The 27,343-nt window shown below is 40.9% G+C and overlaps 1 protein-coding gene across 2 annotated transcripts in view; it reads right to left on the reverse strand.

Annotated features, from left to right (window-relative positions):
* scube1 (signal peptide, CUB domain, EGF-like 1) overlaps positions 1-27,343 on the reverse strand; it is a 131,380-nt gene that overhangs the window by 51,610 nt on the left and 52,427 nt on the right. The window contains exons 5-7 of one of the 2 annotated variants that reach the window (XM_038272927.1): positions 13,801-13,929; positions 10,849-10,965; positions 2,488-2,577 (exon numbers count right to left, since the gene is read on the reverse strand). In XM_038272927.1, coding sequence (XP_038128855.1) covers positions 2,488-2,577; positions 10,849-10,965; positions 13,801-13,929 — 336 coding nt within the window. The remainder of the gene's footprint in view (positions 1-2,487; positions 2,578-10,848; positions 10,966-13,800; positions 13,930-27,343) is intronic. The other variant, XM_038272928.1, reaches the window with a different exon arrangement.

Raw genomic sequence — 27,343 nt, forward strand, 5'->3', positions numbered from 1 at the left:
AGTCTGCCTTCAAAATGTCCGCCTCCATTTATGCTCCTTAATTAGATGCACCTGTCTGAGGTGGTTAGCTGCTTAAAGACACCTGTCCACCCCAGACAATACTAACATGGCCCAGACCAAAGAGCTGTCCAAAGGCACCACAGACTAAACTAAACTAAAACTTTTATTCTGATTTCTGGATTTTGTCTCTCATGGTGGACATGCAACTATGATGACAATTTCAGACCCTCCATGGTTTCTAAGTTTGCAAAAAAGCAGGGTGTTTAAATACTTATTTTCCTCACTGTATAAGTATAAACATAAGTATAAGTTACCACTTTTAAAGATATTTTTTTAACTTTAATTCCCTATTTTACAGTTTATTACCATTGCAGATAAACAGATAAACACAACAGGGAAGTCAACCAAAGACTTCAGAAAATGGCTCATGCTGTTAATATTGCTTGGTTTCTTTTTCTAGATCTGTTTCTGTCTCCTTCAACCTCTTTCAGGGTTTCTAGATGTTGGAGCTTGGCCTGTTTTCCAGTGTAGTCCTGTTTCTCTGACTGTGACTAACTGGATGTGCTCTCTTCATCCTCTGACATGGGAGCTGGCTCGGAGCTCGTCTGCCTGGCTGTGTGTTTCCTGGATGGGGCCGCCTGTGGAGCTGGTTGACAGTTGCCTTTTGTATCTATGCTTCTTTTTCTATGTCTGCTTCTGTCTCCTTGAACCCCAGTGGGCCTCAGCAGATGGCCGCTCACACTGAGCCTGGTTCTGCTGGAGGTTTCTTCCTGTTCAAAGGGAGTTTTTCCTCTCCACTGTCGCTACAAGCATGCTTAGTGTGAGGGATTGCTGAAGAGTCAATGAGTCGATGCAATCAGCTGGTTTTCCTTAGATAGAAAACTTTGAATCAATCTGACTGGATGATCTGGTTGATCTGGATCTATAAAGTGAGCTGAGATGACATGATGTGAATTGGAGCTATAGAAATAAACTGAATAGAATTGGTTGGGTTGCTGTAATGCCTTATACTAGATCAATCCTCTTTGCAGTTCATCTTTTAACAGGTAGAAAAAAACAAGAGCTCATATCTGCGGCTTCTCTTCACCGCTTCCTTTTTGTATTAGAATTGATTCCAAATGATTTTGTTGTTTTAATTGTTTTTAGCGGTTTGGCTCCTTCATATTTCTTTAAGAGTTAAACTGCAGTAAAAGATCAACCAACCAGCTTCTCTTAGATATTCTTTGCTCCAGTTAAACTTTGAAATGTAATCAGGCCTTTGCAGTTTGCAGGGTTTTCCTTTTCATGTCCGCTCTTCTCAGATTGTTCAGACTTTTAAATCTTAAAACCCTTTTCTATTCTTTGGCATTTGATTTAACAGTTTGGATTTCTCTTATAAAGATTGTAATGAAATATAATTGTTTTAGTTTTAACTTTAAATACTTTTATATTTGTTCTTGTTGCTGTTTTTATTCATTTTGCTGAACCGTGCAGCTATTTGCTCAACATGTTGTTTTTATATGCTAATAAAATAACTAATAAACTCAACATTGAGTGAATTTTCCAAAGTCAAAGACTTGGCTGGGTTTCATTAGATTATACATCTAACTTTTATAATCTCATTGAATTGTTTCTGTAAAATGCCTTGACATGACATGCATAGAAATAGATTGAACAGAGTTTTAATCCCTAACGATCAGGCCTCATTAATCTGGAGGTGAATAATTCACCCACTCATACGCCACGTTACTCTGCGTAGAATATTCCAGATTGTGTAATCTGTGATAGCTATGATTAAATCAAAGGTTTTATTATGAAAAGGACTTAGACCTCACATGAAGCCTCACATTTTTTACCATTCCTGCTAAATAAATGTTGTAATCTGTAATTTTCTGTACCTGCCTGAAATAAAGTTGATTATAGTCATAAAGAAGTTTGAATAAATGAGAAACGTCTGAACTGGTCTATAACTTTACTTGCAATTAAAGAGTAAAAATCCTCGGCTTATTGAGATTATTGAGAAGTTAAACAAGTCCAGAACTTTTTAAAGGGATTGTTTTACCTTTTTAACGTCCTACTTACCCGGATATTGTTGATGACGCTCACTAAGCACCATATGATTGAAACGCTACTATTTTCATTTGAAGTAACGATTTTTTTCCTAATGTCGGAGGTTAGATGTTATTGCAATAGAGCAGAGAACTGTGGCATTGAGGTGTCGTGTTAGTGTCTGGGAAATCATTAGTCTACCAACGTTTGGTGACTGAGGTAACAAAGGTTGCAAAGGATAATAATTTGTTTTAGTCCTCCACAAACAGTTTTAATTACAGTGGTGTCAATAGGGGACTCTTGGGTGGACACAGCGTGCACCAGAGGATTTACCAAAATGTTTTTCCAAACAAAAGAAAGGGAGAAAGAGGAGAAGGAGAAGGAGGAGAAAGTGGAAGTGGGAGGGGGCACAAGCACAAGCGGCATGGCAACACATAGAAAGAGGAAGAAAAGAGTTACCCATATGAAGCCGCCGTTTCACCCGCTTGTCCACATCAGCTACTGACGTGGCATTGAACTCAGAGCTCTCAATTGCAGCCTCATCTTTCTCTAAAACACAAGTGACAAGGGGACAAACAGTGAGCAGCAGGTTAATGAGAAGCCCAAATGACCAGACCTGCAGCCCTAACTTTGCCGTTTGTGCATAAAAAAACAAAACAAAGCCAAGAAGCAAGAAGCGATGAAGAGGCACCAAATATCCCTGTTAGAGTGTTAATCCCCAAACATGATCCATCCCCTGCAGCAAATCAAAAACAACCAAACCAAATAAATAAAACTGATCAGAATCAGTTAATGAAGCAGTAGGCAACAAGGTCAACAGGCGAAGAAGAATGAAATGCAGCATAAACTCTGCAGCTGTCGGGTTTTTTAATCATGTTGGGTTTTAGATGTTCCAGGACAGAGTTCATTTTTAGGGAATCATTTCTTCATTTTAACATGTAAGAAAAGGAAAACAAGACACGTTCAAGAGAAGCTGCTTCCAACAGATGAGACGGGCAAAGAAATGTGCACGATGATGCAAGGAGGAGCACAAGAACAGTGCATGAGAGGGCAATGAGCACAGAGGGGGGGGGGTCAAAGAGACGATAAGATGACTGAGATGGGGGTTAGAAGACACAGGGGCAGGAAGAAAGGAAGAAAGTCCTACTAGGACTTACGATGGGGGTGTGGTAAGGGGGGCGTATGATAGGCGGACGGCAGCACACTGAACATTTGGGATGGATTGCATGCAAAGAAGGTTTAGAAATGTAAAAGGGAAGAGAGGGTCGTCTGGGGGCAGTGCTGGTTGCCTGTTTGTCTATCGGTCAAATCATAACTGCTCTTAATAGTCAATGTTTTAAAAACCTCATTCCCAAAGATGAAGGAAGTGGAGGAAAAATGGCAACAATAGAAAACAGAGTGAGCAGACCGGCTGAAGCTAAAGTCCTGCATGTCCTGCATTGGATGAAGGCGGCGAGAGAAAGAACCAGTCTGGGCTTTAATCATTAGCATCAGCCTATCAATGGGGGCCACTTGCTCCCAGTAGAAAGGCCTTTGATGTGTTATGAAGTTGGGGAGAGGAGGAGGAGGCCAGAATGGGAACAATTCATGTTCTTTCCATTCCTCTACCTTACTACCTTTTTCTCTAATGCCAGCCAAGGATTCTCTGAAGCGCTCTCAGCAATGAATGGAGGCTTTCTGCTCCTCAGCTAACTGGCTGAATGTTCAATCAAAAGCTACTGAATACCAGCTTTACAGGGTCTACTGGCTGGAGTGTGTGAAAAAGAAATGTGTCAGAGTAGGAGATAAAATGTAAGCGTCTCTGTGTGTCTGCTGGTCCCATCAGTCACACATTCTGTTTCATTCTATCTCTATAGTTCTGCTGCTATAGGCTTAGACTGCTGGAGGACATAGGGACCCCTTTTTCATCATTCTGCTTCATTCTATCTCTATTCTCCCACTCTGCAGAATCTGTTAGTTCAATCTCTAACGTTCTGCTCTCTCTGCTTTTTCTCATAGTAGCTTCATCTGGTCTTTTATATACGCTAATCTTTGGACTAATTGATGTCGATTCTTTTTGATGTACTTGAGTTGTTAAAGACAAACGGTTTATATCAGTAGCCCCATTAGACTGATATTTGTGGACATGAATCAAACTGTATTTAATCCTTATTTCCTTTGCCGTATGCAGGATGAGGAGGAAGGAGGAGTAGAACCAGTCTACCTCTACAGCTAAGGGGGAAATGGTTCCAATGCAGTGAAACAAAACTACAACAATAAGCTTTGACTTCAGATAAGCAGTTAATAAAAGGGTAAAATCAGGGAGAGAGAAACAGGGGAACAGATGCAGGAACTCTGGTTAACAAGGCAAAGCAACAACCAGGTTGATTAGTGAAGGAGGGAACCAAAAAACATGGCGTCACAAATAAGAATGGACACATGCAGTGACAGGTTCTGTTGGTTTCAGGGCTAGCGGTGGGCGGTTAGGGGCCCGGAGGCCATCTTGGTCGACACTTGTTAACCCCTCGGTTACTGCAGTTCCTGCTCAGGTTTTCAATGGTGATGGGAAATGAAGTGGACAGGGTGGGAAGACTGGTTTGATCAGGCTGCAATTGAGACGTCTGTTTAGCCCCACAAAGTCCCCCCCCCCCACCCAGAGCTACCATCTATGATTTAGTCCTTCCTTTAACCTACATTGATTCTCACACAGATTTTCAGACAAGACAGGCAATCAGGAACTATCACCAGGAGAGAGGAAGAGGAGGAGAGGGACAGGGGGACAGGGGGACAGGAGGACAGAGTCCACATGTCGAAAAGGGTCAAATAAGGTTGAGGGTTCAAGGTGGGTCCAGAGAGGTGAGGGGTCTCTGGGACTACGGAGAGCCTCTTTAAAGGACAGAGACAGAGAACAGAGAGACACGATAGACAGAGACACTGGGAACCGGAGGACGAGTCTCTGCGTCTTTCCACACGCCAACCTTTTCTTGGTGAGATGATCCACGTAAAGAGGCTGAAAAAAAGGGATTAGCAGCAGTCAAATCCCACCCAGCCGTGGGTTTCAGTGGGACATAAGGACGAAGGGACGTCCTTTAGAGTTCCTGGAAACAGTCAGACAGTCAGGATACTTTAAATAAATGTGTCTCAGCTGCTTTGTCCAGAAAACAGCAAATCGTTTGTCTGCGTTGAAAACAAATTAAATATGGAGTGAATTTTGTTCCATTATTGTTGTAAAGGAAATGTAAATGTAAAAAAGAAAAACACACAGTTTCTACATTAAATAAAATGTAAAACATTCTATCAGCTAACATTCATAACATTTGAGAAAGAAAACAGCAAATTAACTCAAACAATCTTTTCATGATTAAAATGTTTTTAAACATTTCTGGAATGTATTTTTATCAGACTTCAATTCACAAAATGTGCTTTTTGCTCTCAACAATAATGGAGCACAATTCTCCCCATAATCACTTAGATCACAGTTAAAGCTGATATATCAGATGTCTTTATTCTAACTTCCTGTTTTGGTCAAAGAGGATCCAGTCTATTGTTTACTGTTAATTAACGTAACTCTACAACCAGTCAGTCATTTTTATCCTTTAGTCATTATTAACTCTGACAAATTCTATTTTATTGTCACTTTTAACAATCTTCCTTAAATATGTCTATACATTTTTTATGTGATGCTGTTTAAATTAAACTGTGTAAAAATAAATTGTTTTATAGCTTTTTTTTGTAATAAAACCCCTAATATATTCTACTGTATGTGTAAGTTAAGGTTTTAATATAATTATGGTGAAATGATGAAGATATTGTTCAGATTTCAGCTCATTCAGGTCGTGTTATTTAGTCTCTAAATCTGCTTTTGCTCACCTTGAAACGAGCCAGGTTTGATTTCCTGTTAGCTTCTGCTAACACTGTTAGCTTCTGCTAACGGTGTTAGCCCTAGCTAATAACATTAAACAGTAGATCATATCAGTTAGTTTGAACGATAACTCGTGTAAAACGGCTCAGGAAAACTTTGAGGAAGAGACGCAGTTTGGCTTCATCTAAATTTACAAACAAAATACGATAAAAACAACTCTGCTAATGTTAGCCTTCCTGCGTTAGCCCAGGAAGCGCTAACATTAGCATCATCAACCCAGCATGCATCGCACAGGTGAAACAAAAAAAAAGATACATTATTTTTCAAGTAGCACAAACAGCAGTTTTAGAGTTAATAGTTGCAGCTTATTTTACTTTAAATGAAAGTCTTTGGCTTCAACGCTGAAAAAAATAACCGCTTTTTGGATTTATTTAATTATATTTAGTTACTTTAACACAATTGTTTTATGTCCTACCCTGCTAACATGTAACAATCATGTTAAACTTAATATAATTCAGCAAATTTCAAAAACGGTTTAATTTCTTTTTTCAGAGAACATGAGGTAAATGTGACCCATTCTGGCATTTCTAGAGTTAAAAACTTTGGATATTTTGACAGAAAATCTAATAAAAAAGAGAATAAATAAATAAGAACAATTATGGTCAAATGTTTCTCTCAGATTCTCAGTTTTATTAGCTTCTAAAAATCAAACAATTCTTTCCTTATTTTCACAGCGTAGTTATTTAATAAATACAAATAAAACCAAAAAGTTCTTTGTAAGAAAACAACTGAGCAAATTTGTCTGATTGAATAAATCTAAAAGCTCTTGGTCAACATTAATTAGCATTAGCGTAATAAAAAAGAGAAGAGCTTTAAGAGTTTGATGGGAAGAAATAAGACAAGCAAAAAATAATGTGAGATAAACATTAAGATGGTTTTAAGTTTCTATAAGTCAAATATTTAACCTGATTTAACGACAGATTAAATAGAAACTTTGCTAATTTAGTATTGACCCATCTTTAGAAATAAACTATGAGAGCATTTATAGGAAGAGCCAAATAAAATTAAATGTTTCATTATTAACCATTAGCTTTAGCTTTTAGCAAAGAATGACTATAATCTCTAATCCAATCTAATCCAGTGTAGAAACTGTTTGTTTGTTTTATCTCCTTTTTAAAACTTTAATTTCATTGAAGATAAAGATGGAATGTTACCTTTTAAATGAGCTTTAATCAACAAAGTTTGTCACATAAACAAAGAGTTTTCCCTCAATGTAGTAAAAATGATTTTAGAGAGAAACAAACATTTCTCCTGTCAGGAAATAAATACGTTTGATCAGATTTACAGCCTGTGGGAAAGAAACTCTGTTTTTCTAAAAATGTCTGGTAGAGTCGACCTGAAGGGAAATGATGAATGTTTATAGCAGCGATAGGAACACTGAAAGTCTGCAGGTGTGTTTTTTAGCAGAACAATGCTGCAGCTATCGATGCAAGAATAACTGACATCTTATCTAATCCAGAATATAGATTTGTAGAGTCCAGAGGCTGGAGGCGCTACCAGGAGACAGGCCAGGACACCAGGAGACATGGAGGAGGCTGTGGGACAACAACCCAACAGCAGGACAGCTACCTCAGCCTTTGTGAAGGAGGAACAGTAGGAGCATCATTTAGCCCTGCTGAATGACCTCCAGCAGGCCGCAGATGTGGATCTATCTGCACAGACGGTTAGAAACCGACTCCATGAGGATGGTATGAGGGCCTGATGTCAAATGATGGATGTTGTGCTCACAGAGCAAGGCCATGCAGGACGCTTGGCCAGAGAAGACCAGGATTGGCTAATTCTCCACTGGCTGCCTCAGCTCCTCACTAAGCAGGTTCCCACTGAGCACAGAGACAGACGGGACAGAGTCTGGAGACACTGTGGAGAGCCATCAGCAACCTTCAGGGTTTGGCAGTGGGTCAGTAATGCTGTGGGTTTGGGGGGGGTAGCATGGCTGCCATTAGGTACCCAGATGAGATCCTCAGACCCCTGTTGAGACCTTCTGCTGGTTTGGTTGGTCCTGGGTTCCTCCTAATGCAGGACTAAGCTGGACCTCATGGGGCTGGAGTGGATCAGCAGGTCCTGCAGGATGAAGCCATTGAAGCTATGGACTAACCCTAGATTTATCTCACTGTAATCTTGGAATTAATCTAGATTAATCTAGATTAAAATGGCTCCATTGCATTCTGCCAAAGGGATTGATGAATCAGAATGACTTAATGAATCCTTCATGGACGGGGGTAACTGTCAGTCCACATTCTCTCCCGGTCGCTCATTCTCTGCTGTGCTGAAACTCCTGGGAGATCAAAGTTCCTCCAAACCGTCTGTTGAAGTGGAGTTTTAGCAGCTAGCTGCATGAATTATAAATCACCCTCTATGGAATCTGGGTCTGGATTAGGGAGATAATATTCCTCATGTCGCCACCTAAGGGTGGGTTCTGCTCCACCTCATCACTTTCTAAGCTCTTTATTTTAGCAGCTGATGCTGCAAGATCAGCTTCCAGCTCACTTTGCTCCATCTTGTATTTCTTTCAAGGCAGCAACTGGTTGCAGTGCAGCAGCCTGTTCTGCTTTGGCCTTTTAAACTCTGAAGAGACTGAGGAAGATCTGGATGTTGATGATCTAGTGGAAGCAGATGACTTAGATCAGATGGTCCATGTTTCAGCATCTTTCAGGAAATAATTCAGGTTTGAGGCTCAAACCAGTCATCGTATAATTTACCTTTTCTTTCTCTGATAAGACTAGAATAACCAACTGATGAGCATTTTAAACTCATCCATGTCTTCCTGCAATTCTTTCACTGAATGACTGACTGCATCAACATTTCCTGCATCCATCATCAAAGCTTTTATTTGATTAATCTTTCCAGTGCGCGCTTCCAATCAGCCTCCAAAGGATGCAAACTTTTACCATGTTTTCAGACGGAGGCGGAGCTTCAGGGTCAGACATCATTAATGATCAACCAGATTCCTTCACCTTCCAATAACAAACATCCTTCTTTCCCTCAATCCGTTTCTAAAACCAACAGCTTTGCTTTCTGTAGCGATGGACTGTTTCTCTGCAGCACAGAGGATAAACTGGATCAGCTGGTTTTACTCGCTGGCTGCCTGTTTGTCTGGTTGATCGCTGGATCCACCATCCCCTCCTCCAGCCATCAGTGACGTTTCTCTGCTTGTTACGGCTAATCTAACCACCTGATAAGTTCCCAATCATCTATAAATGCCAGAGTAGTTTTTAGGAGGTTTTCAACGCAAAATAAAAAGTTTTCTGGTTTCAGAAGGTTTTTTTTTTTACCTATAAAATAACAGAAATTATCTCTAAGTTGAATTACAAAACATTTAACTAAACTCATCAATTGGTCGCAGAAAAAGTTTCCCTCCTTCTCTCACCAATCAGATCAACCACAGCAAGTATGAAATTACTAAAATATGTCATTTTATTTTAAATAACTCTCACACCTATTTCTAGATTTTTTATTCAAATTTCAATTTCCAAAATGTGGCAGCAACAAAAATGAAACAAATTAGCCTCCATAGAGGCCATCGTTTATAGGAAGGCCATCCAGAAGCAGCTGAAACTTTAAACTGAATTTAACAAAAGCTTTGATGCAAAGTTTCTAATCAGAAAAATTATTTAAAGGGTCAAATATTTTTAATGAATTTATTCTTTCTCCAACTTGTTGCTCATCACCTTTTCAGAGGATCTCAGTAAACTCTGCTGCTGACATCAGTTAGCAGCAAGCAGTAGAGCAGCATGCTGCTAACTTAACAACATAATTATTCAATCAAAATCAACTACATGAAAGTTCAGGTTTAAAGTTCGAAAAATCATCATAATAATAAAACAAACGTCCCAGCAGTTTGGGGAGAAAATGTCACTAAAATGATTTATGTCGGTAGCCTGATAATCCAGACTAAATGTGAGATTAAATGTGTAATCTAGTCTGGCTCTGATGAATGAGACATCGGAAGATTGTTGGTGAGAACAACCTGTTGTTTTTCAAACCAGGTCTGTGCCTATTGGCCAACGCTCTGACCAATGAGGAGCTGACTGTGACGTAGGAAGCGCCACAGGAAGCTGGTGGGGGAGTGGAAACAAACAGCCTGTCGGTAAAACGGCGAATACGTCCTTCTTAAAAATGAATTAGCGTAGAGCCTCTTCCTGCTCAATGAAAACCCAAAGTCTGATCCTTCCAGAACTGATTCCAAAGCTGAGTCAAAACTCGCCATCAGAACCAGCGGTCCGTCACACACGGCTAAGCCAAGAGAGGGCCGCTGCAGACGGGCTGCCGTTAGCCCTGGCTGCCGTTAGCCCTGGTCACTGCAGACGGGCTGCCGTTAGCCCTGGCTGCCGCTAGCCCAGGCTGCGGTTAGCCTCGGAGCTCCGCTGGTTGTCACGGTCCTCTCAACTGCGGAAAATCTTTTTTTTATTGTGCATTAAATCAGTAAATGGACGATATAGTGATGCTTTGAAGTATAATATTATCGCCTCAAATGATCTGAAAACGTCCTTTTATTGAACAACAGCAACAGAAAGAGAACTTTTAACTTTCAAAGGAGCGCTCCATTGAAAGCTGCTGCTGCCGCAGTGCATCATGCTACTGTTGTGCTTCTACTGCGTATCACAGCTTTGTCATTCAAAACACATCTCTGCGTTGTGATTGGCCCGCCAGTTCTAGAGCTCGGGGCATTGATCGAGGCTAGTCCACTCGCAGGCAAACGTGATCCTGGCCGCTGGTGGGCGGGGCTAGTTTACTGGGCTAGAATGTCGGTTATTTCTGCAGCTCAGGTTGGTGAATAAATCTATGAGCATCAGAAAGTTAAGCAGAAACGAGTCTGTCCAGAACTTTTTTACACTTTGATCGCAATCAGTTAAAAATGAAAACAGATATTCAGAGTTTATTGTTGGTTCTGTGGTTTAGCCGTTAGCGCTGCCACTTACCGATGCAGGTCTTGCTGTCTGAATGCAGGGCGTACTTTTGGTGGCAGGCACAAACCGGCCCTGTGTCCGTGTCTTCACAAGTGTGCTGGCATCCGCCGTTTCCATAGTTACACGTCACTATAGAAACAGCAAATGAAAATTTTACTTTCTAGCGTATCTTAAAATCTAAAGTTTAGGTTAATTTGTGAAAATGGTCTTTTCTGGTCACATCTATCGGCACGTTATCCTAAATAACTTTAAACTCTCATTTAATGAGAATATAAAGAAATCAATAAAAGGGGAATTTTCACAACAAGAGCTTTGAGATTTTTTTATTTTTGTGACAAAAAAGTTAAAGATCTACTTTTTATCGGTGATAATAATAAATAATGCAAAGAAGAAGGAAGAAAAGCAGTTTTTATGTTTGGAGACGGGGCTTTGAAGAGTTTAATAAGTTTTTGTTGAACTGAACTCCTGCCTTTAGATGGCATCATCGCTTAGCTCAGGCTTTGTTCACAGACTGTCTATGAGAGGCGTTATGAAGCCAAATAAAGTGCAATTAAAAGCTGCCTTTTTCCCCTCAGTGTGAGCAGCAGTGCATTCCATGGCTGCACTCGCTGAATGAGCCGCGAGGAAAAGCAAGTCAGCTGTAAAGAGCCACCAATTCCCACTCCTGAATCCTTCAGCACCTTCGCTTTCAGTTGATATGCTCTGATGGTTTTGGAATAAAATCTCCACCATATTTTACCACTGAAGGTCTTTTGGAAGCTGTTCTGTTACTAATGTTTATTACAGGAAGACCTCAATATTCTCCACCATTACGCCAAAGCTAAGAAAACAAGCTCATAGAGAAAGAGTCTGAATGCTTTGGGAGCTGGAAGCAAAATGGAGCTTCAGCTGAATGATTGATTCTTTAGTGATGTTTGCTTATTTTCTCTTTTTTTCCAAGTATTCGTCTCACTGGCCACATTACCGGTTCCAGCAGGACACCCTTTGACCTTTAGTTCCAGCTCCAATTTTAGCAAACAGTCATGATTATTTAAATCTGATCAATCTGATGGATTTCAGTTTGTTCATGTTAATGTGAGATCTTCCTCATGCTCAAAGGTTACCTGTGGAGTACCACAGGGATCAGTGCTAGGACCAATTCTCTTTACTTTATACATGCTCCCAATTGGTAGAATTATTAGACAGCATGGGATTAATTTCCACTGTTAGGCTGATGATACCCAGCTATATCTGTCTATAAATCCAGATGAAGCTAACCCATTACATAGATTACAGGCATGTCTGAAGACAGAAAAACCTGGATGACTCTTAACTTTCTGCTTCTGAATGCAGACAAAACAGAAGTTATAGTCTTTGGACCAGAGTCTCTGAAAAAGAAGCTGATTAGTCAGTCACTTCATTTGGATGGGATTAAACTGATTTCAGATAATAAAGTAAAAAATCTTGCTGTTGTTTTTGATCAGGACCTGTCATTTAAATCCCAGATCAAAGAGGTTTCTAGAATTTCCTTCTTTCATCTGAGGAATATTGCAAAAATGAGCAATCTCCTGTCCAGGGGTGATGCTGAGAAACTAGTCCATGCATTTGTTACTTCAAGGCTGGACTATTGTAATTCTTTACTATCAGGAAGTCCACAAACTGTAGTTAAAAGCCTTCAGCTGATCCAAAATGCTGCAGCCAGAGTTCTGATGAAAATGAAAAAGAGAGATCATATCTCTCCTATCCTGGCTTCTCTTCATTGGCTTCCTGTTAAATCCAGAATAGAATTTAAAATCCTCCTTCTCACATATAAAGCCTTAAATGGCCAAGCTCCATCTGATATCAGAGATCTGATTGTTCCTTATGTTCCTAACAGAGCACTTCGCTCTCAATCTGCAGGTTTACTAGTGGTTCCTAGAATTTCTAAAAGTAGAATGGGAGGCAGATATTTTAGTTCTCAGGCTCCTCGCCTGTGGAACCAACTACCAGTTTTAGTCTGTGAGGCAGACACTCTGTCTACTTTTAAGGCTAGGCTTAAAACTTTCCTTCTTGATAAAGCCTCTAGTTAGAGTGGCTCAGGTTATCCTGATCTATCTCTATAGTTCTGCTGCTATAGGCTTAGACTGCTGGAGGACATAGGGACCCCTTTTTCATCATTCTGCTTCATTCTATCTCTATTCTCCCACTCTGCAGAATCTGTTAGTTCAATCTCTAACGTTCTGCTCTCTCTGCTTTTTCTCATAGTAGCTTCATCTGGTCTGTTCCTGTTTGGCTGTGACTCCATCCTGGAGAGAGGGCTAGCTGCAGCCAGGGCTAACGTTAGCCCTGGCTGCAGCTAGCCCCGGAGCTTGGCTGGTTGCCACGGTCCTTTAACATCTAAACTTTTTTATAAATTATGCACTAAATCGGTAAATGGGCCATATAGTGACGCTTAAAGTATAATGTTCTCACCTCAAATGATCTAAAAACATACTTTTATAGAACAACAGCAACAGAAAGGAGAACTGGAAGTTGCTGGGACAGCTGTCAGCTGGAGAACGGACAAGTCTGCTCTGATGCATGCTGGGTAAAGAGGGAGGGGCCAGAACAAGATCCAGGGACTTTCACCGTTGAGGCTGATGATGTCACAGGAGAACACAGAAGTACTGAGAAATGGACCGTATCTTGGTCTCATGTTCTCGTTACAGTTTATATTACATCATTAGACCCCTGCTTCTAACACTTTCATCCCTCCACCTCCATGGAGTTTCTTTCACTAATTTTGCCTTTTGTTTCTGCTAGCTAACTTGCTTTCAGCCAATCAGTTAGCAGAGCTAATTAGGGCTCTTAATCAAACATATTTCACCTACAGACTCATTTGCATTGCTATATGTATATTAGTCTGTTAAATATGAGAAGTACATCTGATGAAAGGTAAGAATAATATTTAATTTAGGATATCTGCAGCATTTTTGCTTCTCTGTGGGGATCAGAGGTGATACATACATGTACAGTCCTTTTGGTTTTTGGCCAACTCAAACCCAGGTCGGCATTCGCAGGACACTCCGCTTTTGAAGGGAGCCTCTCTGCAGATGTGAGCGCAGCCGTGGTCTTTGTTCATGCAGTTCATTCCATCTGTTTAAAGGAAGGGGACAATGAGACAGAGGCTTTATCCAGTGATGCTCTACGACGCAATCTCTGATACACACTGAAAAGTCCAAATGTAAAAGCCCAGTTTAAACTCTTCTCTGACAATAAAGGCAAAGAGAAAATAGTCTGGGTCTACTTTTCTTCACCAGGGACAGATAGGATGGTTTAAACCGATGGGAAGATGGAAGGAGCCAGAAGCATTCTGGAAGAAAACCTACTGGAGTCTGCAGAAGACCTGAGACTGGCACAGAGATTTACCTTCCAACAAGACAACGATCTAAAACAGAATGAAGCATCTAGAATGGAGGGGCTCACAGAGAAACATGGCCTAGTCAAAGCCCAGACCTGAACCCAATCCAAAACATCTGGCAAGAACTGAGACCAGCTGTTCACAGAGGCTGAGCTCCAACTGTTGGCTGGAAGAATCGCCGTAGCTAAACGTTATAAAACGAACCCACCAACTGCTGATGGTTTTAAGAGTTTTAACTGAATGCTAACGCTCACTGAACAGACTGATCACGTCACACCGGTATGAAGACAGCGGCTAGCACTGTTAGCTAACCCAGCTAACCGCTCCTTTGTTTCAGCAGGACCCGTCCGGACCAGAACTGGGACCAGATAAGCTAACCCATTTCTATTTCAGCCTCATCACAGCATTATGCATTCCTGGGTCATTTTTCACCATAAAACCAAATGAAACTTTATCGTTTTGACTGCAGTGAACATCTCTGCCTAAGGGTTTATTCACCTTTAATCTGCTGCTATTATAAAGGACACTTTCAATGCATTAAACCAAAAAACTTGAACATTCCTCAGACTTTGAGGGGAATTTAAACCCCTCTTCGCCTTTCATTTATTTAATTTTGCTTATTTAGTGTTTCTTCTTTCAGTAGCATCCGAATGAACAGAGATACATTTTTCGGTTGGTGATAAATAACGTTGCTAATAGCCATACCCTAATTTACTAAATTGGTGAAAGACAACTGAATTTTAAACAGCTGGTTTCAGGAGTCCAAACTTTTATGTAAGAGACTAAAAACCCTGAACAGTAATCAGATTATATTTATAATTATTCAACTGAAAATAATTCATTAGTTTTACCCTTGATTTAAATGAACTGTTAATTAACTATAACTTCCAGTTCTAGATATTCAATATATTCATAATCTTCTGGCAAACTTTCAGAGAGATTTGTCAGAGAGGACAGGGTTGGGGGGAAATCCTGTTATTTCTTCACATTCTATGCCGTATGTCACCCAAAGATCCAAAGTATGAAGATGAGAATGTGTGGGACTATTCACATTTTGAACAAAGCCAATAGTGTCTAAGATAGCATTAAAGGCTGCTCTTAAGCTATCGCCTTCAATGTCAGCATGGATGTTAAAACCTCCCACTATGATGACCCTGTCAGTATTTAATACCAAATCAGAAAGGAACTCTGAAAACTCATCTGAACTTTGAACTGTGAAGCAACATACTTACTGAGGTTCGTAGGTGTGAGATGGCAGATGAGCTAATGTGTTTGGCGATGCAGAGCATGAGGAGGTCTTTGCCAGAAATTAGAAAGGAGAGAACGAAGGAAACGGTTTCTTTCCTCCAGCTCTTATGGGAGTTGAGTTTAAACTGGGAGGTCAGCAGGTTCAAACCCACTGCGCTTCTTTGCTGGGAGCCCCACCAGGTCCAGATAAAACAGAAACTTCATGGCCCAATAACAGCCCACAGGACCGAATCTGTCTCTCACCCAGCCTCTTTCATAATCCGTCTACTGCTTTCAATCCTTCTGCCTCTCATTATCTACCTTAACTTGCATCCCTCTCAGTCTCTCAGGAGCACAGATGAAATCCAAGCATATCAAAGCCTTGTTATTACAACCTGACTCTTAAAGTTCCACCCAAAAGCCCAGAATCTCTGGCTGAGAAGGAGACAGAGAAAAAACCCAGAGAAATTAGGTGAAAGACAAAGATGGAGAAAGACAAGAATGTAGAGGAGGAAGACTGACAGACATGGCGAGAGATGGAGGAGAATAACTTCGCCTCCTCTTAGCTCCTCCTGGCTGGTGAGGAGTGATCTGATGCGGAACGGGCCGATCGCCTCAGCAGAGACCAGCAGAGATTTCACAGCTTTATTTAAGCGTGGCGCAAATATGACGATAAGCACTGAGGTGAACAACAACCTTCCAGAGTTTAACACCTAGAAAAACATCAGATATCGGCTTAGATCCACAAGGACAGGAGATGATCTAACTAAACTAGACAAATACTTGCTAACATTGAATATCATATCAGTTTTTATTCTATATTTCTCTCTGTTCTGCAGGAGTCAGTATTCGCTGACATCATGTGGTTTCTCAGGTTTATAAAGAGGTCTATGGCTTCCACCTGTAAAACCATCCAGGTGTCTGTGCTGCCTTCACTGTCTCCCCTTTAGTGTTTGATTTCAGAAACACCAGAAGAGCCGAATGTGATTAGAAACCAAATCTAAAGCCTGGATCAGTGTTTGAGTTCAGTCTAGAGACATAAACTGGGATGATTTAAACTCTGCTCTGCTGTAACTCAACCAGATTAGCAGAACTCAAGGTTTGCCAATATGTTAAGAATTTAACTAAAGGTTGGGAATAAAAAAAACTATTTATTTATGTTTTCTTTTTAACCCCTTTAGGATTCCCTACATTTCTGGACTGATTGGACTCGTGTCTTTAAATATGGAAACAACATTTTCTTCACTAATAACAGCTTATTTTAACACTGCGCAGCTAAATAATAAAATTAAAACATTAATTAAGATCCTGAACACACCCCGACTCTTTCCACGCTAAAATGATAGAGCAACATGGACTCACGTAAAATACTTTAACATATCTTTACTTACAGAAAAGTAAAAATAAACAACAAAAATGTATTAAGAGTAAAAAAAGTTGCTATAACTTAGTAATTAAATTCTAATAATATTTTTAAAATATTTTAGTAAATCGTGCAAACATATAAAGTCAATTCTATTATTTTAAAGACTATATATACATAAAAATCTAAACTAATTTAGGCAAAGAAACGGTTTTCTAAATATATTATTCAACATAGATTTTCCAAGCGGACTGGAAACACCTCACTGGTCCAAAGGGCCCAGAAGCACTTGGACTTCCTGCCCCCCCATCCTACCCCCCATAGAGAGCGTTCTGCCCCCCCCCCCCCCCCCCCCCATCCTCCCCACCTTCTCCAGAAGCACCATAGAGAGCGTTCTGAGCAGCTGTCTCACTGTGTGGTGTGGAGGCTGCAGCGCCTCAGACTGGAAGAAGGTGAGAACAGCAGAGAGGATCATGGGGGCTCCTCTTCCCTCCATTAAAGACATTTCATCCCAGCGCTGTGTCCCGAGCCCGTGACATCATCAATGACCCCTCATTACCCCCCCCCCCCCCCCCCCCCCCAGGACCAGCAGGTTCTGCAGCAGCTTCTTCCCCCCCACCATCACACTGATGAACTGCTGACTCTGCATCTCACTTATGCACCATTTTTTTGCACCACCAATATGGCTGAAACTTTTATAATTGTTTGAAATGGAACACAACTCAATGTTTCTACTGCATTTTGCACCATTTTTTTTTTGCACTGCACTGAAGACTGAACTGTAGGAAGTTCTGTCTGTTTTCAGGCTGTCTGAGATCTTTGCTATTAGCTGCATTTGATTCTTGAGAAAATGGGGCAACAACAAAGGTGACTTCTCAGGACCCCAGTCGAGGTTTCAGGATATTTAATGGTACTAACCATCACTGCATTTAGAGGAACAAAAACCTCCCCAGATAAAAAGGAAACCTCCTGCCTCTTTGCTTTCCATCTCTTGTAAATTCCATTTTAATTGAAGTCTGTCAGACGCTGCCTGTGTCTCTCACTGGTCTGTTTAAAGCACAGAGCTATAGGTGCTCAGCCATGAATTTCAATGAGAGCTTTTCTTCAGCTGAGTGCATTGAACTTCTTTAAATAAGGACTGTGCCTTTCTAATAACCCTCCCCAATCTCTTTGTCAAATAGGCATTCCATGCACACCCACACACATCTATCTGACTCATTCTGTGCCTTTTTTCTTCCACTTCCTGCATCGGACTCTAACTTAACACCCATCACACTGACAGCAGCTCTAAGGTAAAAGGCACCATTCTACTGATCTTGGGCATCTTTTATCTTTGGGTTAAAGTGGGCTGAGATACCAATGAAGGTCATATTTTGTTAAGATTTTCTAATGGAGGCTGCAAACAGTGGAGGACTCTGTAATGTTTGTGAGCTCTAGATCTACGTGCCTTTTCCTAATAGGTTCTGGGAGGAAGAACGAACCCCAGCTAAACACCAGATGGTGTCTGTTCCCTTTCATTACACATCAACATAAACGACGGAGGAACTTTAGGAGATACCAGATGAAAAAAGAGCTCTTTCTACCGCTAAGACACATGAAGACAGACAGCGCTTCGTTACAGATTCATCTCTATTTCACAAAGCAATTCTTCAAAAGGACCATACCAAACCATAGAAGTTTAACAGGAAGGTTAATCTACTTTAACTTAATTTAAGTGCAGTGGGGGGGGGTGATTAGTTTCACTTCTTCAGATCATTTGCATCACGGATGTCATTTCTCTGGCTGTTTCTACCGACTGGTTTATCTGGTGGACGGTTTGGTTTCTATTGATGTTCAGGTGAATTTCGTTAGTTTGGAAATTGGTGTTTGGTTTGATGATAACTAGTCTCTCTTGCTAGCTTCCCATTCATTCATTCATTCATTCATTCATTCATTCATCAACAAAGACCATGAATTCTGGGTTTTAGCCGTTTTACCCCTTTCTCCTGTTTTTGGACCAAAATGTCGTCTGCAGGTGAGGTGGCGGCCCAGGGGAGGAGCGTTCAAACCCGTGTTGAAAGGCCTCATGGTCGCGGGTTTGATTCCCAAAGCCAACCTTTGCTGTGCATCATCCCTCATAGACACACTGCTTAATTAGAAGCTTTGACTGACATTTTTCTATAGACGAAGGAAACATCTGGACAATAACAGGTTCAGACCCAATCATCTGCCCTCAGCTTAGAATCACTGTTTAACCAGAAACTAAGACCAGCTTCTTCCAGTCATGGAGGTCTGGAGTCCTGCAGCTTTTAAACGTGTCTCTGCTTCAACAGCAGAGAAACATGTAAAGGTTCCAGGATCCTGGACCTCATGGATGGATTGAAGACCTCTGCACTGAGACAGCCTCACCTCCAGCTGGTCAGTAATTAATATTTGGTAAAGGCACATCCGATCCATCACCATGGGGAAACCACTCTCACAATTATTGACAAAGAGGGAGCAAGAGCTAATTTTACGTGACGTCACTAACTGATATAACGTACCATAAAGTCCTGAAGCTCCCAACAGCGTTCCAGGATCTGAAGCATATGGAGCTTTGACCAAACCTCGATATTTGGAGGTAAGAATATGTTTTAAAGATAAGTCCGCTCCTTGGCGTAAGGCAAAGACTGACTCGTCAAAAATTTAATTTTTCTCCCTACCTTTGAGGCGTCAATCCACTAGTTAGATGATGTCCAGAGCTTCAGCATCTCAGGATCAATCTGTTTTACTCCTGGCAGCCCGGAGAACTTCCTCAACAGTCCCTCAAAGAGCTGATTCCATCTCAGGCTGATCCTCAGTCTGGTCTATAGTTAGACCTCATCAAAATGTTCAATATGTTGCTTTTTGTTTGGTTCTTCTTTATGTCTGTTTGTTGCCTGCTGTTAGGAATTAGCAGGCAGGTTTTCCATGAAAGCAACAGCTGATCCCTCTATGCCCTCCACCAACCCAGAATAAAAGGAAACGTTGCTGCACAGCATCTGGAAAAGCAACTGGAAGAATATCTTTGAAAGATCAACTCTATGAAGGTCATTTCATGTTTGGAGGCAGAAGTCAAAATCAACCCAGAGATACAACAACAGGAAACTTCATTTAACTTCATTTATGACAGAGAAATTCTGATTAAAGATCTGAAGAAAAATGAACATAAAAACTTTTCAGTTTCTTTACTTCAACTGTTTGCTTGTTACAAAATAATAAAAAATAATGGAAATAAGCTGCAGCAACTGCTTTGGTACTTTACACTTTCCTTAGTAAGGTCCAGAACGGGAAGCTTAGTATTCGCACCATCATCACCATCATCATCATCATCATGATCACCATCACCGTCATCATCATCACCGTCGTCATCATCATCACCGTCGTCATCATCATCACCATGGTCTTCACCATCATCATCATCATCATCATCATCGTCATCACCGTCATCATCATCCCCATCATCATCATCACCATCATCATCATCATCATCATCATCACCATGGTCATCACCATCATCATCATCATCATCATCATCGTCATCACCGTCATCATCATCCCCATCATCATCATCACCATCATCATCATCATCGTCATCATCATCATGATCACCATCATCATCATCATCATCATCACCATCATCACCATCATCATGATCATCATCATCATGATCACCACCATCATCACCATCATCATCACCACCACCACCATCATCATCATCGTCATCACCGTCATCATCATCATCATCATCACCATCATCATCATCACCATCATCATCATCGTCATCATCATCATCGTCATCATCATCATCATCACATCATCATACTCATCATCGTCATCATCATCATCGTCATCATCATCATCATTATCATCATCGTCGTCATCATCATCACCATCATCATCATCATCATCACTGTCATCATCATCATCATCGTCATCACCATTATCATCATCATCACCGTCATCATCACCACCATCGTCATCATCATCACCACCATCGTCATCATCGTCACCACCATCATCATCATCATCATCGTCATCATCATCGTCATCATCATCACCACCATCGTCATCATCATCACCACCATCGTCGTCATCATCATCATCATCATCATCATCATCGTCATCATCACCATCATTATCATCACCATCATCATCACCACCATCACCATCATCACCATCATCATCATCATCATCACCATCATCATCACCACCACCATCATCACCATCATCATCATCGCTGTGTGGATTTACATGCTAACTTCGATGCTCCACATCAACTAGAATAAAACATCAGAGTCTATATTAGGAAATCTGTATCTGAAAACTAAAAGGACTTTTAGGGAAACCAGTTAGTGATGTTTGTCTCAGAGGCTTAAAGGAATAGTACACCCAAAACATGATTAGCCTTCATTTTCTACTCACCTCCATGCTGAACAACACTCTGGAGTACTTTTTTGATATCTCAAATGCATCTGGAGATCTGGGAGACTTCTTGCTGTCTGCTGACATTCAAATAATGGAGGTCTATGGCGCCCGAGACAGAAAGGTCCACAAAAGTCCACAAAAACTTGTCAATATTCCTCCATATTGCTCGTCCAATGTAATCCAAGTGTCCTGAGTGGGTAGCATCCAGAATTTACTCGAAACGAAGTCATTTAGAACGTTTTAGAGCCTAAACAGTAGTGTATAGGATTTCCTAATAGCGCCCCCATGCGCGCTCACGATTCTACGGAAGCCGGCAGACCAAACCAGCGCATTCAGCTCGGCAAAGAACTCATGCTCTTCCTCAACACTGAAGTCCTCAGACATTTTTCTTTCGTTGTTTCTTTCTTTGCACAGGTAAACAGCACATTTCTTCTTCTACGCTTGCATTATCGGCAGACCAGACGCTGAATGCGCACTTCCTTCCGGTTTGGTCTGCCGGCTTCCGTAGAATCGTGAGCGCGCATGGGGGCGCTATTAGGAAATCCTATACACTACTGTTTATGCTCTAAAAACATTCTAAATGACTTCGTTTCGAGTAAATTCTGGACGCTACCCACTCAGGACACTTGGATTACATTGGACGAGCAGTATGGAGGAATATTGACACGTTTTTGTGGACTTTTATGGACCTTTCTGTCTCGGGCGCCATGGACCTCCATTATTTGAATGTCAGCAGACAGCAAGAAGTCTCCCAGATCTCCAGATGCATTTGAGATATCAAAAAAGTACTCCAGAGTGTTGTTCAGCATGGGGGTGAGTAGAAAATGAAGGCTAATCATGTTTTGGGTGTACTACTCCTTTAAGAAGAAACAGAAGCCTCAGTGGTTTATGTGTTTTAACTGCCTTAAATGTTGAATAGTTTAATGTGATGCAATCTTTTTTCACAGCTCTACTCAGCAAACGTTTAACTCAAAGGAAATTATTTATGCCTTGTTGTTTTATATTATTTTATATTAGTTTTATATTCATGCACTCGTCCCATTTTCAAATATCAGGGGTTTCTAAGCCAATATAAATGATTAGAACCTTCAACTATTCCAGTGATTGAATAACTTCATGGGCGCAGGTTTGCATAGGGACCATAGGGACATGTCCTACCAAAGTGGAAATCAAATCTTTGCCTTTGAATAATCTATTAATTATCTGATTAAAAATCTGAAATATTGGTGATGCAGTGTTTTTATTTAACATTTTAGAAGCATGAAGGTTTTTGAATTGATGAAACGAACCGTGAACAGAAGGTTTTGGATTAATTCAGACCAGGGTGAACAGACGTCCCTGATTTCTGGGGACAGTCCCAGTTTTGGACCGCTTGTCCCCGGCTAAAGCCGTCCACGGAAATGTCCCACATTTTATGGTTTTATGAATGAGGGGTTAAATGGTGCGTGTCGATGGTTATTAGAAACACTGATGGAAAGATCAGTTAAAGAGAAGGAAGAAAATCCATTTAGAGTAAAACCGAGAGCAGCTAGAAAGAAAAGGTGGAGCGGGAAGAAGACAGAGGAGACTGAATGACCAGATGGCACTAATAAACAAATCGAATGATTGATTTGATTAATCCTGGGATATAAGATTATAACCTGTCCTAACAGCTGGATTTTACTCCATCTTTGTTGTTTTAATATGAATAAATATGTAAAAATAGATAAAAGCATAACTTGCTGGAAATGTCCCCAGATTGGATTTCAGGAAACCTCAGGGACTCCGGTTACCCTAAATCAGACCCTAACATTCACCCAATTCACATTTTCCCATCGGGTTCGAAAACGACAGTAAATTATTACAGTAATGCAATTTTAAGGTTCCTGTGTTTTTTTTTGTGCTTTTTTTGTTTTGTTTCTTTGAAATCTGAATAACTTTCTATACAGTTCTTCATGTTGTTTACCTCAGCAATAGGTGTGGGAGGGGCAACACTTTGCATTAACTTGGGTGAGTTTTCCCAGATGGCAGCCGGCATTTAAAACCATTTTTTCCTGCTCCTCTTTGCTTTGTAGCTCTAAAGAAAACACCTTTAAAGAGATAAACCGTTTAACAAGCCGAGGTTGAGTCTTTATTTTAATAGTGAATAGTGAGCAAGTTGTTTTTTTTCTGGTTGGCAGCCCCCCCTCTCTGCACTGAGGCTTCCCACGTGTCCCAGGCCTGTCATTTTAAAGCTCTCTGTACCTCCAGTTTCCTGCTTTGGTTTGTTTAAAGTGAGAATTCCTTCATCATGAAGAACATTGCGCATGTGGGCGTGTGCGTGAGCGCGGGAACGTGTGCGTGGCCACTAAATGTCTGCGGCGCCGGGACTTTACGCGCGCCTCCGTCTGTGTTTGAGCACGGCGGCCTTAGCCTCAGCCTGCCTCCTCTCCTTCCAACAGCTCCAAATAAACAACTTTTGTCAAGTCCACCATGTTTGTCTCTGTGTTTATTTTTTCTGTTTTTCTGCCCGAGCTCTCACACCTCCCCCATGCCCTGTTTCCCCTTCTTCTCCCTTTAGCTTCCTCTGGCTCTTGGAACAGGACTCTCTGAATATGCATACAGTCTGCGAGCTACAGGATGTCATTTTAAACAGTTTGTTTTAGCATTTAGCGACATGTGACCACTGAATTAATGGCTCAAACACCATTATACTGTGGAAAACATCCACAAACAGACACGTTTATTATTGCAAACTCAGCTTTAGCTCCGCCTCCTCCAGTGAGCGCTCGCTGCTGAACGCGCTTACAAAGCATCTAGTAGTTAAACAACCTTTATACCGTAATCTGATCAAATGCCCTTTTTTATACATGTTTCCTACAAAACAAAGATCAGAGAAAATCTTTTATTATAGTTATTATTATTCTCTGTTAGTCAAAGTTATCAAAAGTTATCAGAAAAGGTTCATCTTACTTCACAAATATGAGAAATACTGAAATATTGAATTATGACAAATAGGATAATTTGTCAAATAATAATAAATAATAATCCAGCAAACAGTGACAATAATAAAAAAGCAGGATGTTTTCATCTCAATGTTTCACTAATTTGCTCCGTTTGTTCAGTTCCTACTTTAACAATATGGATGAATAGTTTAGTGGAAGGAAAAACTACCATTCTGGGGATGCTGAGAAGACGTGGAATACCGTGAAGCTTATGGACACGCAGATGTTGAGACTGCGTGGCGTTTCTCCTTGGAAAATAGCATTTATCTTCAGGTAAAGTAACATTACAACAAACCGGACGTTTTTCATTTCAAAACTGAAATCAAAGCTTCAATATTTTATAAGTCATAAAGTTACATTTAGTCAGTTTAAAGTTCTGTTAATTCAGAGGCTTAATTCTTTAAATAAACACGTCTGAAAATGTCATAGAGCCTTTCTCTCTGTTAATGGAGGATTTTTCACTGACAGGGAATGAAGTCATTTCAGTTTAAGTTTTTCAGGTATTAACATTTAATGTCTGCTTAAAGATCCATGATAACTTATAACATTAGAATACAGTAAAAGTACTGGAAATGTTTAGTTTTCATAAAGTTAAATGAAATGATGTCACATGGATGAAGCCATGCTGTTTACGCTGCAATGCATTCTGGGCTAATGATGGATGCTAAGTTCTGTAGCGCTAGCTCCATCCAGCTAAAACAGTGATTAGTAACATTAATATCATGATCTTGGCACTGATGACTGGATTATTCCTTCATTTTATTCACCTGTCCAGCTCCGCCCACTCATTAGCTCCACCTGTTCCACTTCCTATTTAAGCTGCTTGGTCCCAGCCATAGGTGAGAGTTCTGTAGCGTACACAGTGTGTTTATTCTGATTGCCTGATCCTAAACTTAACAGTAAGAGACCAAATACCTTTAAACCTAATAAGTTTTAAAGTTCCAATTAAAAAAAGCCGATCAAAACATTCAGAATTAAAGCCACTAGAAGTTTCTGGAGAGGTGAAAATCCAAAGAACATTGTGTTGAGACATTTCAGAGATATTTTCAATTATTTTTATAACTTTTAAGGTATAACGGCTTGTGAATCATCAGGTTCATCTTCCAACATGTAAACAGGAACCCATTTATATCAAGTGTAAATAATTGACTTGGCAGGAATCTGGGATGTTAAAGCAGCAGCAGAGTCTAAATTGGTGCCATGAGGAGAAGAACCGGGAGTGCTGCAGCAATTCCTCACTATGATGGCGAGTGAAGGTCCCCAGGCACACCTGTCCAAGTTTACACTGGAACCAATATGGAGGCAACCATCCAAATCAGGTCACACCACCAGGAAAAAACCAACATTTAGTTACAGCAATTCATGCAAACTAATATCCTGCAGCGTCCACATGTAACGCTAGTCTACGGGATTTAATATGGCGACAATGACGGCTGTTCCACGGTCCAACATTCAAAAATAGTAATAAAGACAGTAAAGGTCCTGAAACGCCTCATTACAGCCAGTCTGACACAGCATCTCAAAGGCCGGACAAACTTAAAATATTTGCTTTTTTCCATCCCTAAATTGGAGCTTTGGAGCCAAATCTTTGAATCTTACAGAATTTGGATCATCTGGATGGTTTCAAGAGAACATTAATGGGGAAAAAAACAGTTTGTTCTAGGCGTAAGTATTCCCCCTGTGAGAGGTGTAATGATGTATGTAACACCTCGTCCCAGCTAACGCATTAAATAAAGCTTCAACCAGACCTTTTGCAAGTCCCTGGGGTTTAACTCTGGAATTTATCTACAAACCACATCTTAAAATTCAGCGCTTCTCTAATGAATAACAGGTGACATATTATAGAGATTCCCATCTAGATAGTCCATCTATAGCATCCCATGCTAAATGAGGGAGGCTGCTGGAGCCAGTTTGGAAAAACATCAGCAGTTCGCTTCAGGAAGCTCATTGGTTCAGGAAAGAACAAAGCGTCTGAAGACCTCTGGTCTACAAGGAGAATAGATGCAAACAGAAAGAGACAAATAGAATAGAATACACCGAATAGAATAGAATGAAATACACTAGAATAGAATAGAATGGAATGAATGAATGGAATTGAATAGAATAAAGTCAAGCACAATAGAACAGAATGGAATAGAATAGAATACAGTTTACTGTCAAAGTATGGGCGCCGCACAATGGCAGCCCACTGCTCCCCAAGGGGAGGGGTTAAATGGGAGGGGTTAACTACACATGTAGTGTTTTACTTTTCTTTTCATCAGCTGATTTTGTATCTGATGGAGATTAATGTGGCGATCAAAATAGACACACATTTCAGACGGCTTCAGGTGTGTCTCCAGTCCAGGTTGTTGTCCAGGTGAACACCAAGGGATTTCTCCTCCTCCTCTTCTTGGTAAATGGTAAATGTTCTGTACTTATATAGCGCCTTTATTCAAGTTAGGAGACTTGACCAAAGCGCTTTACACTACATTCATTCACCCATTCACTCACACACTGATGGTGGCAAGCTACATTGTAGCCACAGCTGCCCTGGGGCTCACTGACAGAAGCAGGGCTGCCGTACACTGGCCCCACCCTCTGACCACCATCAGTAGACAATGCAGTTGAAGTGTCTTGCCCAAGGACACAACGACAATGAAAGTCAGAGTCAGGCCTTGAACGGTCAACCCTTCTATTTCTTCTCCCAGGATGTTAACAGGATTCCACTTGTTCCTGTTTCTTCTGAAATCATCTCCTTGTTTTGTTGACCTTCAGTATCAGATGATTGTTTCCACACCATGCAGCAAAACGCTTCACCAGCTCTCTGTCCTCAGCTTCTGCATCATCCCAGGATTCCTGCAGAGGACAGGACTCTGTCAGGTCCTGGAAGTCAAAGGTGAACAGAGGAAAAAGGAAAGGAGAGAGAACCGTCCCCTGTGGTGCTCCTGTGCTGCTGGATCAGACAGCTGAGCCTTCAGTCTAACAGCCTGTGGTCTGTCTGTCAGGTAGTCTTTGATCCAGGTGGTTGTTGATGCCTCTGCCTGAGTCTGCTAGAGTTTCTCTCAAAGTCAGCCAGGCTGAATCTGGAGAAATTCAAGACCATGATCCTCACAGTGCTGCCTGCCTTGGCTAAATGACAGCGGGTTGGTTGAAGCAGGTAGATGATGACATCATCGACTCCATCTCCATGGT

Source organism: Cyprinodon tularosa, unplaced genomic scaffold (genome assembly GCF_016077235.1).
Source record: "Cyprinodon tularosa strain WSP-4 unplaced genomic scaffold, ASM1607723v1 ctg849, whole genome shotgun sequence".
NCBI classification, from domain to species: domain Eukaryota; kingdom Metazoa; phylum Chordata; class Actinopteri; order Cyprinodontiformes; family Cyprinodontidae; genus Cyprinodon; species Cyprinodon tularosa.